Raw genomic sequence first — 19,775 nt, forward strand, 5'->3', positions numbered from 1 at the left:
CAATTTCCACTCAAGTTAAAAAAAGAATTTAGGAAAAAGTATACAATTATACGATTACAACTTTTTTCCAATAATGTTTGAGTTAAAGATACTTCTAATTCCACCTCTAACACACAACATATTTGTTTTATGGGACGGTCTTGACATACTGAAATGATGAAAGGAAAACTGTTATAGGTAAGAAAGAAAGAAAAAACAGTAAACAATTTGTATTTGGTAGAAATGAAGGAAACAACTATTTATAGACTAGGAACATGTACATTTCCCAGTTGGAAGCTAATTTTTCATTTTACAGAAGAATGTAAAGCTAAAGAAGTAAGTGTAATAAGCTTGTTTTGCTAGGCAATTTAGGCAAGTTCCTTCAAATACAATTTGGAGTTTTGTTACATTTCTTCCATTCCCAAAATTTCTCTTTTTACCCCTTTGCAGTAAAGGCCAACATTATATGTAGAAGCATATGCATGAAACAGTATAGTCACTGAGTTTATACAATTTTCTGTTAACTAGGAGGTTGACAAACATAAGCAAAAACATTAGTAAAGTAGGCCAACATTTGATTTAGAACAGATTTTTTAGAAATCAGATAAGAAGCAAAATCTTTTAATTGCCATAGTGTGTGATCTTTAGGTAACACATCAAATGCACTTAATTGTTTACACTAGTTCTAGTTGGTCCCACAAAAAATCAACTATTAAATCAGTAAAACTTATGTAAACCAACAAATAAAAGGAAATCAGTCTCATAACAAAGGTGTTAGTTTCACAGCTGACGTTGCAGATCCATTCTTGCTGCTGTTAGACCAAATACCCATTAACTACCCTTGCTTTCTTCCTCTCTTTTTCTGTAAGCTGTATTTAACAACTGGATTTCCTCCTGATAGCCATCCCTCTCTTGATGCTGCCTTTTACTGTTCTGCCTGTGTGCTTCTACGGTGTCTGGAATGGAGATATTGATATCACCATCAGGATTACTGGTGGGCAAAAAGAGGGAGTATGAGGCCGTTTCCCCTAGATCACAGGAAACAAATCTGTTTTCTTTCCTGGAGTAACGTAGGGATGGAGATCTGACTTGTGTGGAGGACTGGCTGATGTTACTAATGATTGACACAGTGTCCAAGGCCTCTTCATTATCGCAAATTTCAAGAACCTCTAAGTGTATTTTCACACTGGTGTCTGCAAATGTGGATGAAGAATCTTCTGAGTTTGGTTCATGGCCAACACTTTTGGATCGATAGACTTCTATTTTCTTAGAGGCTGGAGTTATTTTTTGCCCTTCTGCGCTTACCTCGTAGGTAGAAAGAGATAGAGTTTTCCCTGTAGGTGCATGGAGAGACACAGTCCCCTGGAATGCACACAAGGGAATGGCAAGGGCACCACCGGAACGCTGGGGACAAAAACAAAATTGTTATTATTGAAAGCTAGTTTCTGAGGTTGAGACATTTAGAAATTCATTTTGTTCATCAGAATGATAAAAGTTTTCTATTTCAGATCAATTTCCCTAGAAACATTTTATAGATATGGGATTTAAATACTGCCACCGAAGCACCATACGTCAGTTTCTCCTAGGTCAAATCAGACATTTAATGAGGGTAGTTAGGAACATTTATTTGAAGATGAGGGGCATATCTCCCCAGTTAAAGGCAAAGGTGTGTACTGATGGGAAGCAATAGATGTTTTCAAAGGCAGAATTCGAACATAAAATTGAATGCATATTTACAATCTGAAATTGCTTTTTTTTTTTTTTTTTTGAGACGGAGTCTTGCTCTGTCGCCTGGGCTGGAGTGCAGTGGCCGGATCTCAGCTCACTGCAAGCTCCGCCTCCCGGGTTTACGCCATTCTCCTGCCTCAGCCTCCCGAGTAGCTGGGACTACAGGCGCCCGCCACCTCTCCCGGCTAGATTTTGTATTTTTTTAGTAGAGACGGGGTTTCACCGTGTTAGCCAGGATGGTCTGGATCTCCTGACCTCTTGATCCGCCCGTCTCGGCCTCCCAAAGTGCTGGGATTACAGGCTTGAGCCACTGCGCCCCGCCTGAAATTGCTTTTATATTTGTGATACATACTCAGTTACATTAAAATGTTTGCAAAAGTTGGAAGAAATGTAGACTGTGTTATCAACATGAACTTTTTTTTTTTCTGTTTAGTATGCCAGAGTAAATGATAATTGTGAAACTGTGACTTAAGGACAAAAGATATTTCAACTGTTAGGTTTGAGTATACATAAGAGGAACCAAATGTCACCAGAATTATGCTATGGTGTGCTTACTTTTCCACAGAGAAATCAGTCACTAAAGTAAACCCAATAATAAAGAATACTATTCCACCTCTTTCAAAAACTTGCCTAAAAGTGTAAATCTTTTCTATTATGCTTTGTGTATTAAGATTTTTTAAAAACTGTACTTACCACTGAGAGGTGCTTCAGAAATGTAGAAAATAAGATTGATTCTTAAAATAGTCTGTACTTTTTATTGCTGATTCATGTGTTCATACTTTCAACTGACATGTTTTGATTTTTGATTATGTGTTAGTCCCAGAAGATGATAATGTGCAAAACTTCTAGAGCAGTAATTCTCAAAACTGAGTCTCCAACTCAGCATCAGCAGCAGCTTCTGGTAACTTGTCAGAAATACAGGTTTTTAGCACTATCCCAGACCTACTCAATTAGGCCTCAACCCAGGTACAGGGTCAAGCAATCTGTATTTTAACAAGCCCTTTAGGTGATTCTGTTGCATAGTAAAGTTTGGGATCGCTTGCTCTAACTAAAGAAATGTTGTAGTCCAAAAAGAAAAAAAAAGGGGGGGGGGGGGTGGAGGTACACAGACACTTTTTATATAAGTGCCTACCACCTGTGAAGCCTACAGTTACTAATTGGATTGGCCTAAATGTGTCTGTCCACCTGGGGAACTGGCATGGGAGATAATGGCATTTTTCCAACTTAGGATGACCAGCTTTCTCAATTTTCCTGGGACTGTCCCATATTTAGCACTGAAATTTCTGCATCCCAGGAAATCCCCCAGTCTTAGACAAATGGGCAGGAGTCGGGGCAGTGGGAGATTGATCACCCTACTTGCTATGGGCATTTTCAATCTGGACCCAACAGTGGCTAGAGGAAGACAGGTTCTCACTATTGGAGAACAGTTCAGATTATTTTCTATTTAAAGAAGTTTTAAAGAGGATGAGTTTCATTGGGGGTGTCTTCATGCTCTACTTCTTGAATTGAGAGACTACAAAAAAATATAGTGTGGGCTGTGAGACATATGATCATTCTTTCCTGGTTACTCTCTGTGAGGGGGTCTTGAATTCTCTTTACTCATAAGGAGACCTAGGAACCTAACTGTAGAGTCTTGCACTCTAAAGTTTTGGAAATTTTGAAAATTTACACTATAATGTTCAGTCCAGCCATCTGCCAAGGAAAAGAACTTCATTGACTCTACATGTGTAATGCTGGCTGAAGTAAGAGAGACAGAAGAACCACACAGGTTCATCACAGCATCAGACTATTAATATTTGAGCAGTGGCAACTTCTGGCAAAAGAAAAGTAGGTTTCATTCCTATTATTATACATCCAGTTATTAAACATTTGCTAAGTAAGGATGTACATGATTCTGAGGTTGCACTGGATGTATGGAGATGCTAGCTCTTAAGACCCCACAGATGATTGGATGAGAAAGTCACGTAAAGAAACAAAATAAAAATTTTAGTTCTAAATGTAGTAATTGAGAGATAGGTACCAAATTCTATAAGGTCCAAGGAATGACTATTGCAGGTAGGGAGATTTCATATTGTGGAGGGGGTCCTGTGAAATTGATCTTAAAAATCAAAAAAAGATTTATAGGTTTTTTCGTTCATTTGTTTTTGAGACAGAGTCTTGCTCTGTCTATCTTGCTCAGGCTGGAGTGCAATGGCTCCGTCTCGGCTCACTGCAACCTCTGCCACCTGGGTTCAAGTGATTCTCCTGCCTCAGCCTCCTGAGTAGCTGAGACTACAGATGCATGCCACCACACCCAGCTAGTTTTTGTATTTTTAGTAGAGACAGGGTTTCACTATGTTGGCCAGGTTGCTCTCGAACTCCTGACCTTGTGATCTGCCTGCCTCGGCCTCCCAAAGTGATGGGATTGCAGGTGTGAGCCACCATGCCCGGTCAAGATTTACAATTTTAAAACCTTGCTTTCTGAGTGATAAATCACCAGTTAAAGGGTTATACTGAAAACTTTCCATCCTGAGAAAACATTTTTGTTATCAAAGACTGAAACTTCTGTTTTTTTCTGAATAAAAATTGACTGAAACATTATTCATTCAGAAAATTTGACTGTCATTTAATAATAACATTCAATAATGTGAATTAGAAATTTAAGAATAATATTATTATTTAATAATGTGAATTATAAATACAGCCTAAGAGACATAGTTAATTTGAAAGCTGAACTTTCTGACATTTTAATTAATTACAGAATTAAAAAAAACCAAACTTGGTGCTTACAAAATATTTCTAAAACTTAATAATGTGATGAAAAAAATGAGTTATTAGACAGTACCCAGCAGTATAGGCATGGCTAGCTTAAAGAAACTTTTGCTAGAGCTTTAACAGCATAATTATATCATTATATGTGCCAACTTGCTTCACTGGTAAGTAGTTGATACAAAAGCAAAAGTAACAAAGAATTTTTCTGCACCTGATTTTATGCATCCATACAACGCAGATTTCAATAACTTCCCCATGCTAACCTTACCTTGAAATGAACGAACAAGCTTTACTGAGTTATCAAATGACAGCTCATTAAAATTGGCATTTGAGAAATGCATAGTGCCAGAGTTTGGCTATATATGAAGTCTGATTTTTCTGAAAGAGCACACAAAGTCTTGAGTTACTAAAATCATTTCGTGAAACATTCATATTCAAATGAGTAGTGTTTATTTGAGAGTTATAGAGGTAAAACCACAGACAACAACAACAAAAAATAAACAACATAATTAAAAAATGGCCAAGAAACTTGAATAGACATTTCTCAAAAGAAAATATGCAAAAAGCTGAGAAGCACATAAAAAGATGCTCAGCATCACTAATCATTAGACAAATGTAAGTCAAAACTATAATGAGATACCACCTCACACCCATTAGGATGGCTACCATCAAAATAGAAAATAAGTGTTGTTAAGGATGTAGAGAAATTGGAACATGTGGACACTTTTGGTGGGAATGTGAAATGGTACAGTTGATATGGAAAATAGTATGGCATTTTCTCAAAAAATTAAAAAATAGAATTACCAAGTGATCCAGGAATTCCAGTTCTGGGCAGATACTCAAAAGAATTGAAAATAGGGTCTCAAAGAGATATTTGTTAATAGCAGCATTATTTGTAATAGGCAAAATATGAAAGCAACCCATATCCATTGATGAATAAATGGATAGCAAAATATGGTATATATATATATAGCATATATAATTATTTATTATATAATAATGCATTAATATAAATGTTATTAATTAATTATATGTTATATATCATGTATATAATATTAATATATAGTATATACAAAATGGAATATTATTCTCCTTAATAAGAAAGAAAATTTGGACATATGCCACAACATAGAAACTTGAAGATATTAACGCTAAGTGAAATAAGCTAGTCACCAAAAGACAAATACTGTATGATTACAGTTACATGAGGTACTTAGAGTAGTCAAAATATAAAGACAGAAAGTAGAATGATGGTTTCCAGGGGCTGGAGGGAAGAAGGAATGGAGAGTGATTGTTTAATGAGTAGAGTTTCTGCTTTGCAAGAGGAAAAGAGTTCTGGAGATGAATGGTGGTGATAGTTGCACAGCAATATAAATGTACTTAATACCACTGCACTCTACCCCTACAAACAGTTAAGATAACGGCCGGGCACGGTTGCTTACGCCTGTAATCCCAGCACTTTGGGAGGCTGAGGCGGGTGGATCATGAGGTTGGGAGTTCGAGACCAGACTGACCAACATGGTGAAATCCCGTCTCTACTAAAAATACAAAAATTAGCTGGGCATGGTGGCACGCGCCTGTATCCCAGCTACTTGGGTGGCTGAGGCAGAAGAATCGCTTGAACCTGGGAGACAGAGGTTGCAGTGAGCCGAGATCATGCCATTGCACTCCAACCTGGGCTACAGGGTGAGACTCTGTCTCAAAAAAAAACAACAACAAAAATAGTTAAGATAGTAAATTTCATGTGTATTTTACCACAACTAAAAAATGAGGGAAAAATACAGAGACAGATTATATAGAAACAGATCTAAGTGTACATCTTTATATTATTAATTCAAAATTGATAGGTTAGTTTTGGCAAAACAGTACTGACTTTAATTTGGTCATTTTAGTTATGCTAGTTTTGAAAGTAGTAAATGTAAAAATTTGGTTTGGTTTTAGATTTGTATAAGAACTGTAAGTGTAAGAAGTTTACACCAATTTTATTTGTATATCTTTAAGCAAAATCACAAACATTTGATTTGACAGCAAGATTCATAAAGTTTTTTCCTTTGTAAGAGACTAGTATATTATTTAAGTTAGAGAAACATTTCTCTAGGTAAGAGAAAATAGGAGCTTGAACTGAAAGAGAAGTAAAACTGAAAAGAAGTAATATCTGTATGATACAAGGAGGAAGCTGACAGAATCTTCCATCTCTCTTAGGAATGTGGGGTGAAGACTATTAGAGTTAAAAGCTAAGAGATTGGGAGGCCGAGGTGGGCGGATCACCTGACATCAGGAGTTGGAGACCAGTCTGGCTAACACGGTGAAACCCCATCTCTACTAAAATTGCAAAAATTAGCGGCGTATGGTGGCGGGCGCCTGTAGTCCCAGCTACTCGGGAGGCTGAGGCAGGAGAATGGCGTGAACCCGGGAGGCGGAGCTTGCAGTGAGCCGAGATCGCGCCACTGCACTCCAGCCTGGGCGACAGAGCAGGACTCCATCTCAAAAAAAAAAAAAAAAAAAAAAGCTAAGAGAAAAAACTAATTGAACCACTGTTATGTAGTAAGAACTGGGTTAGCAGGTAAGTCCATAGCAATGCAACAATGAGACTTTGATACCTTAAGAGCCCATATAATACAGAAATGCTCAAGCTCATGAACAATTGCATGTCCATGTGTTTGATGCTAAAATAGACCCAGGCTGGGGTATTATGAGACAATGGAATGGGGTGCCTAACGTAGGTGGGGTGAGAAAAAAGAAGACTTGAGAATTCTTCCCAGAGCAGGGCTCAATTTTTATAGATAATATCCACATTATTGTCTAACATTGTTCTAGAGGTCCTAGCTGTGCAAAAAGTCAAGAAAAAAATAAGACATATATATAATGAGTAGGAAGAGACAACATTATTGTAATTTATGGATGAAAATATTATCTTCCTAGGAAATTCTAAAGAAGTAATCTAAATATATTAGGGAGTTTAGCAAGGTGGCTGAATTTTAGGTAAAAAATATTAAGAAATCAATAGTTATTGCCAGTCAAAAAATAATTTTTAAAAGGTACCATCCAAAATAGCAACAATACTATAGAAGTATGTGAGACTTTATGAAGAAAAACAGCAATAATAAAAGAAGTCTTGAATAAGAGAGAAAGAATAATGTTTCTGCATGAGAAAACTTTCTCGCGACCATGGCAGTTTTCTTTTAATTTATTGATTTAATACAATATTAATAAAAGTTCCACTGAAATTTTGTTTTAGAAGTTTCTCTTAAGATATAATTTCAGGAGTAAATGCTTGCAGATAACCAAGAACACTTGGAAACAAACAATAAGGTGGATTCCCAAGTATAATATGTAGCTACAGCAATTAATACAGGGTATTCATCGCAAGATTTGGTAAATCCATGAAGGAAAACATACAGCCAAGAAAGTAGATATAGTATACGCTGAAGATGGTATTTCAAAATAAGCAGGGTAATTGTATTTTAAAAAGAAACAAACAAAAAACAGAATAAGTTATTTAAATAAACTTTTTACATATTATTCATTATCCATTACAACATTAAGTTAGGTAGCTTTCTGATGTTACATGCAAACATTTAAAACAATTCTTCTTAAATAATTAAAGTACTGAGTGAATAAGACCTTTCCAAATCTGGAATGAAAACTGGAAACCACAAAGTAAAAGATGGACAGATTTGATTGCAAAAAACTTTAAAATGTCTACATAGAAATATATACTATAAACAAAAGTGAAAGACTAAAGGCAACCTAGAAGAATATATTTGTAATCTATATAGAACAAAGTTGAATAGTGATGCTATGGAGAATTATTCTAAATCAGTAAGATAAACAGTCTAGCAGAAAAATGGAAAAGGGAAGTGGGCAAAACAATTAAAGAAAATGGAGAGTAAACACATAAAATATGTGCAATTTTACCAATTATTTTATTTTATTTTATTTTATTTTTTATTGAGACAGTGTCTCACTCTGTTACCCAGGCTGGAGTGCAGTGGTACATGTGATCTCAGATCACTGAAACCTCCACCTCCCGAGTTCAAGTGATTCTTGTGCCTCAGCCTCTCAAGTAGCTGGGATTACAGGGGTGTCCCACCAGTACCGGCTAATTTTTGTATTTTTAGAAGAGATAGCGTTTTGCCATGTTGGCCAGGCTGGTCTTGAACTCCTGACCTCAGGTGATTCATCCTCCTCAGTCTCCCAGTGTGCTAGGATTACAGCCGTGGCCACTGTGCCCAGCCTTACAAATAATTTTAAAAGTAAGTAAAAACAATGGTCATTTTAGCTTTTCAGGATGCCCTCCATAAAAGATAAACAGAAAAAAACCCCAGCAGAAATAAAGAGATTGATCCATCTTTAGAGTACATTTTGATTATATTTGACTATAAAATAAAAATTACATATGCTTACCATTGACCCTATATCTGTGAGTTGGTTCCTCCAAATACCAGAACATCATAATGTTAGTTTATTTCAGCACTTTTGTAAGCCCCAAATTAGAAAGAGTCTAAAGGTCTACATTTAGAAAATAGTTAAATAAATTGTGATACAGTTATGTCCTGAAAAGCTATCTTGAACAGCTGAGGGAAGGCTGTAAGTTCTACCTGGGTAAAATAATTTCCATACATTTTAAGATATAAAAGCAAGCAAATTGCAAAACAATCTGTACAGTATGATCTAGTTTTCTTGTTAAAAATAATCATGAGAAATCAGCCCAGAAAATTAAACATGTATAGGAATGAAAATAGATTCACAGACATAGAAGCATACCTATATATGACAGGCATAGAAAAAAGTTTGCAAGGCTACACACCAAGAATTGTTTCCTCTGGGAGTGAAGAGTGGCTTGGCATTTCGCTTTCAGTATTTCTATATTTCTAAATTATTTTCTTATGATCATGATTACTCTTGATCAAGGAAGTTTATTAGGTAGTGAAGGAGGCAGGGATTACAAAATATTGCTAGAAAGGCATCCAGGATGTAGGGGTAGGGTACTGAGTGTGTTGCCGATGCTGGATGCTAGTAGTTAGCCACAGGGTTCATCATCTGGAATATGTATTAGGGTTTGTTCTATTTTTAGATTAAGAGACAAGAGACAAGCTAGGTAGAGGGCATTATTTCAAAAATTTGCCCTAATGGTTTGGTTGACTAGAATGAGAGTCTCAGTTGGGGTATAGCTAATTTCCCATTCACATTTAAAAAAGAAAACAAAGAAAAAGAAAAAATGTAGAGAATGGCACTTATGACAGGAGAGAAATATTTTAAAATTATCTAAAAGGAAAAGTGATTAAAATAATCCTACGGTTCTAGTAAGACAAATATGTATAACACTCTCAAAGTGTCCAGTGTCTGTAATAAGTCAGATTATCCTCACTAATTTTACTGGAAAACTGTTATAAACATTTGAGTCCAACAAGCCGTCAATGTAAAGTTCAAATAAAGAGCCTCATCTCAGGAAACAATAACAACAAACAAGGAAATACTATACAACTTGAGTCACAAACCACAATGTAGCCAACAAATTTAAAAATCATTCAGAAAGTTTAAGGACAGTTTCAAAAAGAGACTTCAAAAGTAAAAGGCAATAGTATCTTAACAGAAAATGAACATTAATTGAAAGAAGTAGAATATGATACAAAAACTGTTAATATTGGTTTATGTTCATGTTTGTAATGGGTTGAATAGCATCCCCTTCCAAATTCGTGTCCCTCTGTAAACTGTGAATATGGCCTTATTTGGAAATAGGGTTTTTGCAGGTGTAAGCAAGTTGTATGAGGTCATACTGAATGAGGATGGGCCTTATCCAGTGACTCTTATCTGTATAAGAAGAGGGAAATTTGGACGCAGATGTACCTGGGGTAAGACAGTCACGTGAAGATGCAGATAACAATTGGAGTTCTGCTGTCACCAGCCAAGGAACATCAAGGATTGCTGGAGCCACCAGAAACTAGGGAGAGGCAAAAAAGGATCCTCCCCAAGAGCTTTCAGAGGGAGCATGGTCTTCATGACACCCTATTTCAGACTTCTGGTCTCTAGAAATGTGGGACAACACATTTTTGTTGTTTTCAACCATCTTAATTTGTGATAATTTGTTACGGCAGCCCTAGGAAACTAATTCAATCTTGTATGCAAACATGTACAAAAATACATTTGGAAAAAAACTTATTTTTAAAAGTCCTACAACAGACCATCTTTTTCTGGACACTGGAGCTATGTGGCCATTTCTGTCAAATCCACATATAATGTAATCTCTTCAAAGGAAGCAAACATTCCCTTGTTGATCTTTATCTTCTCTGCTACCTATAACAGTGTCTGGCATATGACAGGCCCTCAAAAATATCTGTAGAATGGATAAACAAAAGTGTGCATAAATTGGCAAAACTGACCTTATCTCCTTTCCAGATTCCATATTTTAACTTTTCGCACAAAAATAGGATCATCTTTTAAAATATTGCTGTTTAACATTTATATTTAAACAGCCCTAGATAATAAATGATGATAGTTACAAGTACATCAGAAGGTCATATTAGAACAGATTGTTTTTATCAAAATAAAATATTATGGCACTGAATTGTATGTGAAAGTTACTGCATGACAAAGAATGATAGATTCAGAGAGCATAGAACGATTCATTTTGTAGTCTCTACTTTCTTTTCATTTAAAAGTCTATGAATTAGCATATGCTGTCAGGAATAATGATAATCCATTATTGCTATATTCTTGAGTGTAGGTGGCAAGGAGCTTTTTTATTTGGTAATAATGAGCAGTCTTTAAGCCACACAAAGGCTCCAGGAGAAGAGAGCATGCCATGTAAACACATTAGCACCCATAATCTCCTGTGATAATTGATTCAGACTTACTGACCTTGGGCACATCGAATGTTTTGATTTCTTCACTATGAGCCTCCGGGTGAATTCAGGGTGAAATTTTAATATAAAAAGAGTTGCTGCAAATTTATTTCCTAAGAAGGTGAAGTAGTCTGTTGATAATCTGAATCATTCCAGTTTTAGAAAGACATAATATAGCACCTAGGATCATGGCACTTAGCAGAAACTATGGCATTTAAATTTCTTATTTTATGAAACAAGAACTCATAGCCAGAGAGATCAAACACTTGCCCAGGGTCACATACGTCGTATCAGGACTGGCATCAGGACTCAGTTTTCTTAACTCTCAGTTAAGTACTCTTTCTATTATTTGTATCATGTTGTTATTTTAAAAGAAATCTGCTGTAGCTAAGAGTCAGCTGTAGGTTTTCTGTCCTGCAAGGTAGAATTCTGTCACTAACACATGAGTAACCCAAATGACTGACAATTTTAATCTCAATTAAACTCATATAGATGATTGTTAGGTGACTTGGGTGACTTTAGGCCTCTTAAAGTATAGACATTGAGGAATTAAAGTGGAACACGACCATTTAAGATGGTTAGTAGAGATAGGGACATTGAGAGGGAAAAAAAAATAGCATGAAGAACAAGAACTTTGTGAGAAAAACAAAAGTAGATTTTTAATAATTTACTTTTTGGAATTTATTTTTTATTCAATATGCGAAACTATGTGGTTACTGTTTTCACATATTCAACTCGCAGAATATACCTTGTGTCATTCTGTCATTTTCATTTAAATGTTTAATGAACACAAATTAGAGAAAACACATGAATTCCTCAAGGAAAGAGAGAACAAGGGCAAGAAAATGAGGGCCTTCATCAAGGGTCTATAAGAGGCATGAAAAGTGCTAAGAATTTTAACACATTTCACATTTAATCCTCAAAGGCCTTCAAGTTACAAATTAAGGTTTTTCTTTTCTTCTCTTTTTCTTTTTACTTTCCTTTTTTTGAGATAGAGTGTCACTTTGTCACCTAGGCTGGAGTGAGTGGCATGATCTTGGCTCACTGCAATCTCCACCTCCTTCAAGTGATTCTCATGCCTCAGCCTCACAAGTAGCTGGTATTACAGGTGTACCCCACCATGCCTGGCTAAATTTTTGTATTTTCAGTAGAGACAGGGTTTTATTATGTTTATCAGGCTGGTCTTGAACTCCTGACCTCAGGTAATCTGCCCACCTTGAAGCCACAGCGTCCGGCCAGCTTGTTCTTTTTAAAGATGAAAACTCTAACAACTGAGTAACAGATTTTTAGGATTGATATCCATTCCCCAAAATATTTACTGATCCTGCTGAATAACAGCCATATATCAACCTTCTTGCTAAGCAGTTTTTATGTACTTTCTTATTTAATATATACAACAACCTTATAAAATAGAAAGATTAATTATCTTGAACTCGTAGATGATATAACTGAGTCATAGGGAGGTAATAAGGGAGGGTAATGAATATATATTAAGTGTCTAGTATGTGCTGTCACTGCACTTGGCATTTTACATATTGTATTAGTTGGTTCTCATGCTGCTAATAAAGACACACCTGAGGCTAGGTAATTTATAAAGGAAAGAGATTTGATTGACTCACAGTTCAGCGTGACTGGGGAGGCCTCAGGAAACTTGCAATCATGGTGGAAGAAGATGCAAGCACATCCCTCTTCACATGGTGGCAGCAAGGAGTGCTGAGCACAAAGGGGAAAAGCCCCTTATAAAAATCATCAGATCTCATGAGAATCCACTCACTGTCACGAGAACAGCAGCATGGGGGTAACTGTCCCCATGATTCAATTACCTCCTACCGTGTTCCTCCCATGACATGTGGGGATTATGGGAACTACAGTTCAAGATGAGATTTGGGTGGGGACACTGCCAAATCATATTGCATGTGAAATCTACTACAGGTGAAATATATAATATTATCACGTGGGTGGTAAAATTATTTACATTTTGCAGACAAATAAATTTAAATATGAAGAGGTTAACTAACTTGCCCAGGTAATACAGGAAAGTAAAGTTTTAACTGTGATCTAAATTCAACTCACATTCCAAATCCTTTCCATGATGCCACTGAGGGTCTAAGATGAATTGGAGAAAGGAGAGTGTGGTGGAAGGGAGTGCCAATAGAAGGTTTTTAGAATCATACATGGAGAGCAAAAACAAGATCTGAACTTCCATAGGTAGCAAAAATGGCGAACATGGGATGGACTATAGAAGTATTGCAAAGGCAAAACTATTGAGGCTGGGGAGGCTCGTGGGGAAGTACTGCTGTGGAGTCGCATACACCTGAGTCACTATCTCTGTAATCCTTCCCTCTCTAAGCCTCAGTTGTCTCATTTGCAAAATATAAAAATTAAATGAGTTAATGCACGTGAAATGATTAGGGGAGTGCCTCATACATAGTGAGTGCTCCATAAATGTTAGTTATTATTGGAAGGTGAGTAAGAGAGAGGAATCTAAGATGTTTTTAAGGTTTCTAATCCTAGTGTCTAGTGCCAATAGTTGAGACTAGGAAGAGGTAGATAATGAAACATGATTTCTACAATCTTTATCTCCGAATTAGACAGCAGATTCCTCTGCGGCAGTTTATTCTTATGGTCTAAATAAACCAATTAAAAGCCAGACATTGGCAGAATGGATTAAAAACACAAATCAATTATATATTGTCTATAAGAAATTCATTTCAAATATAATATAAGCAAGTTGAAAGTAAAAAAAGAAGATTTATCATGCAAGAAAGAAGATTTATCAATCAAAGGAAAAACAAGAGTGGCTATATTAATACCAGATAAAATAGACTTCTGACCAAATAAAGTTATCAGAGACAGGGAAAATTACTATATGATAATAAAGTGATCAATCCACTTAGAAGACATAGCAATCCTAAATATGTATAGAGCAAGCAACAGAACTGTTAAATATATAAAGCGAAACTGATAGAACTGAAAGGAGAAATAGTCAAATTTACAAATAAGTTGGAGACTTCAACACCTCTCTCTCAACAATTCATAGGATAACTAGAAAGAAATCAGCAAGAGTGTAGAAGAGCACCATTAATCAATAAAATCTAATCAACGTTTGTAGAAAATGTTATGGCTAGAAAATGTTTATTTATAGGACACTCCATCCAACAACAACAGAATACACATTATTTTCAAGTGCCCATGAACCATACACTGAGATAGACCATATCTAGGTCATAAAACAAACCCCAAGGAATTTAAAAGAAACACAATTAAACAGTATGTTCTCTGACCACAACAGAAATAAGGTAGAAATAAATAGCAGAAAGATAGCAAGACAATCTCCAAGCTCTTGGAAACTAAACACTTCTAAATCATCTAAGAGTTAAAAACGGAGTCTTGAGGGAAATAATAAAAAAAAGTGAATGAAAATGAAAATGCAACCTGTTGAAATTTGTGCTAGGGAAGATCTGAGAGAGAAATTTAAAGCACTAAATGCATACATTAGAAAAGAGGAATAGTCTTAAACCAATAGTCTAGGCTCCCACCTTGATAATCTAGAAGAGGAAGGGCAAAATAAACTGAAAGCAAATATAAAGGAGGAAACACATAAAAGCTGAAATCAATGACATTGAAAACAGAAAAACAAAGAGGAAATTAATGAAACAAAGTTATTTTTTTAACAGATCAATAAAATTGAAAAATCTCTAGCAGCAGTGACAAAGAGAAGACACAGATTACCGGTATTAGGAATGAAACAGGATATCACTGCAGACTCTGCAGCCATCGAAAGTATCATAAGGGAATACTACAAACACCTTTACACATTTAAGTTTGACAACTTACATGAAATAGATTGATTCCTTGAAAAACACAAACTACTACAATGTGCCTAATGCAAAATAGATAATTTGAATATCCCTGTAACCATTAAGATAATTAAACTCGCAGTTTAAAAACCTTCAAAAAGAAATCTCTCTGGGCTCATGTATTTTCTCTGGAGAAATCTACTAAATATTTAAGTAAGTATTAATATAAATTCTACACAATCTCTTACAGAAAATGTAAGATGAATGAATACTTCTTGATTCATTTTATAAACCTAGTTTTACCCTAATAATAAAACTCTACAGACAGTACAAAAAATAAAACTATAGAATAGTATCACTCATGAATATAGATGCAAGCATCCTTAATAAATATTAGCAAATAGAATTCAGCAAACTATAAAAAGAATTAAGTACAATAATCAGGCAGGGTTTCTTTCAGAAATTCAAGGCTGTGTCAATATTTATTTATTTACTTATTTGAGATAGGGTTTTGTGCTGTCACCCAGGCTGAATGCAGTGCTATGCTCACAGCTCACTGTAGCCTCCACCTCTCTCTGTACAAAAAATAAAAACATTTAGCTAGGCATGGTGGTGCGTGACTGTAATCCCAGCTACTGAGGAGGCTGAGGTGGGAGGATCACTTGATCCTGGGGGTTTGAGGCTGCAGTGAGCCATAATCATGCCACTGCACTCAGCCTCAGTGACAGAGTGAAACCCTGTCTCAAAAATAAAATAAAAAGAAAAGAAAAGAAAAGAAAAGAAAAGAAAAGAAAAGAAAAGGAAGCAAAAATTGTACAGACCAGAAAGGAAGAAATGAAACTGTTGCAACTTGTGGATGACATGATTGATTTATGTAGAAAATCCCAAGGAATGGATAAAAAATCCTTAAGCTAATGATTGAGCTAAGCAAGGTCACAGGATATAAGATACATGTACAAAATCATCTGTACTTCTATGTACTAGCAATGAACACATGGATATTAAAATAGAAAATGCAGTACCATTTACAATTGCTAAAAAGGTTAAATATTTAGGTGCAAATCTTATGAAACATGTATAGGACTAATATACTGGAAACTACATGACACTTTAATTGACAATCGGAATAAATGAAGAGGCATATTGTGCTCATGGACTGGAAGATTTGACAGTAAAGATATCTATTCTGTAGAAACAGATCTATACATTTAATATAATTCCTATCAAAATCCTAGCAATATATTTTTGCAGTTATAGACAACATCATTCTAAAATTAAAATGAAAAGGTACATGAACCAGAATAACTAAAATTATTTTGAAAAAATAAATACAGTTGATCTTTGGTATCTGTGGGGGATTGGTTCCAGGACCTCCTGTGGATAGCAAAAATCTTCAGATGCTCAAGTCCCTTATATAAAATGGCATAGTATTTGTATATAATCTGTGTACCTCCTCCCATATACTTTAAAATCATCTCTAGATTACTTATAATACCTAATATCATGCAAATGCTATGTCAATAGCTGTTTACTATATTGTTCAGGTAATACTGACAAGAAAAAATGTCTGTATGTGTTTAGTTCAGGCACAATTTTGTATTTGAATATTTTTGATTCAAAGTTGGCTGAATTCATATATAGGAACCCACAGATATGGAGAGTTGACTGTATAGTGGGAGGAATCAGGATATCTAATTTCAATAAAACTACAATAATCAAAATTGTGTTGTTGCTAGAGGGATAGGGACATAAAAAACTGGAACAGAATAGAGAATCCAAATGTAGACTCACTCAAAACCCAACTGCCTTTTTACAAAGGTACAAAAACAATTCAATGGAGGAAAGTTAGCCTTTTCAACTAACAGTGGTAGGGCAATTAGTCATCCACATGCAAAAAATAAAATAAAATAAGCTACAACTGTTTCATAGTTTATTTAAAAATTAACTCAAAATGAATTGTAAACTTAAATGTAAAATGTAAAACTAAAATTTTTATTTGAAAAATATAGGAGCAAATCTTTGAGATCTAAGGCTAGGAAGGAGTTATTAGACTTGACACAAAAAGCATGATCCATAAAAGGATATTTGATAAACTGGATTTCATTAAATTAAAAACTTGTTTTGTGCAAATGCAAATTTTGATTCAGGGGGTCTATGGTTGAACCTAAGATTCTGCACTTACTAAAAGTTTTCAAATGATGCTGAAGCTGCTGGTGTAGGAACCACCCTCTGAATAGCAAAAGACAGACACTCTGGCTCCTTACAGTCCTAAAATTATAGGGATAAATAATTTAATGGATAAATAAATTTTGTTATTTTATAGGGTTCACACAATTTGGAGAAGTAGAGGGAGATAATTTCAGTTGAAGGAATAATAGAAACACCTCAAAACCCAACTTTATAGCTGCATAAAATGGAAAAACAAATCTTATCTTTTCAAATGTTTTAATCTAATATTCCCTAATTTTTTCTAAGAGACAATAAAAGGTTTCTTAATCAAGGTATAACTGGGATAAGTAGATTTGTTTACAACCATTCTTTGTGGAAATACTTTAAAAAAAAAATACGACCAACTTCTTTGAAAATAGCAGACACATACCTCAACTATCACGGGCTAATTTTTGGTGGATAATGTACATAACTAGGCAGAAATAGGCAAGCTGATATTGGCAGATTAACTATCAAATACTCAGTCAAAACTCCATTTGTGACCCTCACTTGTTGATCCATTTCTATTCCCACTTCCTCTTCTACCATCTTGTCAGCTTCCTGAGTGACTCCCTTGTCGACTCTGTCTACCTGACCGGCCACCAGATCGACCACCTGATCTGCCTGACCTACCCGACCAGCCACTTGACCAGTCACTCCTCTGTCTGGGATTAGAGTTGTTTCCATCATAATATTCTTCAGTTTCAGGTAATTTGCCTGGCACTGAGAGTATCCAATTGGAATCATGCCACTCTGCCTGTAACCTTTCTGACTCAGTTGTAGAAACATCAAAGCAAACACCCATATTTCCTTTCAGGAGGCACATGCTGGTAATTCGAGACACTGCATTACTACTCAGCTTTCTGTTAAGTTCTTTCCAGGCACAGGTGATATCCTGTATTTCCTCTAGGCTTTCCAGAGTCATGGTCTTCAGGAGCGATCAAAGATCGTGGTTCAAAGCTTGATGCACCGGAAATGTGGGCTAAAGTTGTAGCCAATGCATCCACTGACCCTTGCTCTGTCATCCAGGCTGGAGTGCAGTGGCCCGATCTCGGCTCAGTGCAAGCTCCGCCTCCCGAGTTCACGCCGTTCTCCTGCCTCAGCCTCCCAAGTAGCTGGGACTACAGGCGCCCGCCACCACGCCTGGCTAATTTTTTGTATTTTTAGTAGAGACGGGGTTTCACCGTGTTAGCCAGGATGATCTCTATCTCCTGACCTCGTGGTCTGCCCACCTCAGCCTCCCAACGTGCTGGGATTACAGGCATGAGCCACCGCACCCGCACCCCTTTCTCTTCTATCAGTCCCTGAGCTGATGGTCAGAAAAAATCAACATCAGCATAAGAAACCGAAGTCAGAAACCTGATGGTATCCATGCTTTTAGATTTAACCAAACCCACTGTAGAAGGAACACCTACACGTTTAAAAGTAATTGCTGCTTTTTGTTCCACATATCTTAGTCGACCTTTTCCTCTTGGTTAATGAAAACATACACAAATCCCTGTCTAGCTCTACCTGTGCATCCAGAGCGATGGATATAGGACTCAATATACTGAGGAGGAGAATGTTGAATCACCAGGTCTACTTCAGGAATGTGCAAACTATGGGTAGCCACATTGGTTGCCACCAAAACTTTAAAACTATCTTCTCTGAAGTCTTTTCGTGTAATTTCTCTTTGTGACTGTGCAATATCCCCATGTAGACACTGGGCATTCTGTTTTATATGTGGATTCATGACCATTTCAGTTACATTCTTCTTGTTCTCACAGAAAATAATAGCCCTCCCCTCAGACCCACTGTAGACTTGAAGGACATCTCCAGTAACTGCTGGCCTCTGAGACCAATGACACTGAATGACCAAGCGTTCCACAGTAGTTGCAGCCTTTTGAGTCATTTTTCCAACAAGGCCAACCTGTTCATATCTGGATTTCATGTAATTTTTTTTGCAACTTTGTATACCCACTGTGGGCAAGTTGCAGAGAAAAGTGAAGTCTGAGGATTGTCTTCAGAATCAGTTTTGTAGGATTCGTGAATCATATATTCAACTTGCTCATCAAAACCTAAATCTAACATTTGATCCACTTCATCAAGCATAACATGGTGCAGTTTAGAAAGATCCAATCAGCCACTCTGCAGACGGTTTTTGATATGACCAGGGGTTCCAACCAAGATGTCAATACCATTTTGCATATGATTAATTGGGCTTTGATATAGTGTTCCACCATAAAAACACGCCACGCTGAGTTTCCTAGTTTTATCTTTGAAGTCTTTGGCTACTTGGTTTGCCAGTTCCCTAGTTGGAGCCAAAACAAGTACCTTTGGTGAGCAGCTTTTTAAAAATTGTTTCTTGCGTCCTTTGTAGGGACATGGATGCAGCTGGAAACCATCATTCTTAGCAAACTATCACAAGAAGAGAAAACCAAACACCGCATGATCTCACTCATAGGTGGGAACTGAACAATGAGAT

At 36.2% G+C, this 19,775-nt stretch overlaps 1 protein-coding gene and 1 pseudogene across 1 annotated transcript in view; both read right to left on the bottom strand.

Moving 5' to 3' along the window:
* Positions 1 to 783: 783 nt before the first annotated feature.
* Positions 784 to 19,775, bottom strand: part of GPR149 (G protein-coupled receptor 149) — a 103,351-nt gene continuing 84,359 nt past the window's right edge. Inside the window, exon 4 of the mRNA XM_017880265.1 lies at positions 784 to 1,383. Coding sequence (XP_017735754.1) covers positions 811 to 1,383 — 573 coding nt within the window. The 3' untranslated portion in view covers positions 784 to 810. The remainder of the gene's footprint in view (positions 1,384 to 19,775) is intronic.
* The window catches only part of LOC108534770 (ATP-dependent RNA helicase DDX50-like), a 5,778-nt pseudogene continuing 3,795 nt past the window's right edge, over positions 17,793 to 19,775 (bottom strand).

The sequence above is a fragment of the Rhinopithecus bieti genome, unplaced genomic scaffold (assembly GCF_001698545.2).
Source record: "Rhinopithecus bieti isolate Rb0 unplaced genomic scaffold, ASM169854v2 scaffold_12013, whole genome shotgun sequence".
In the NCBI taxonomy this organism is placed as follows: Eukaryota; Metazoa; Chordata; class Mammalia; order Primates; family Cercopithecidae; genus Rhinopithecus; species Rhinopithecus bieti.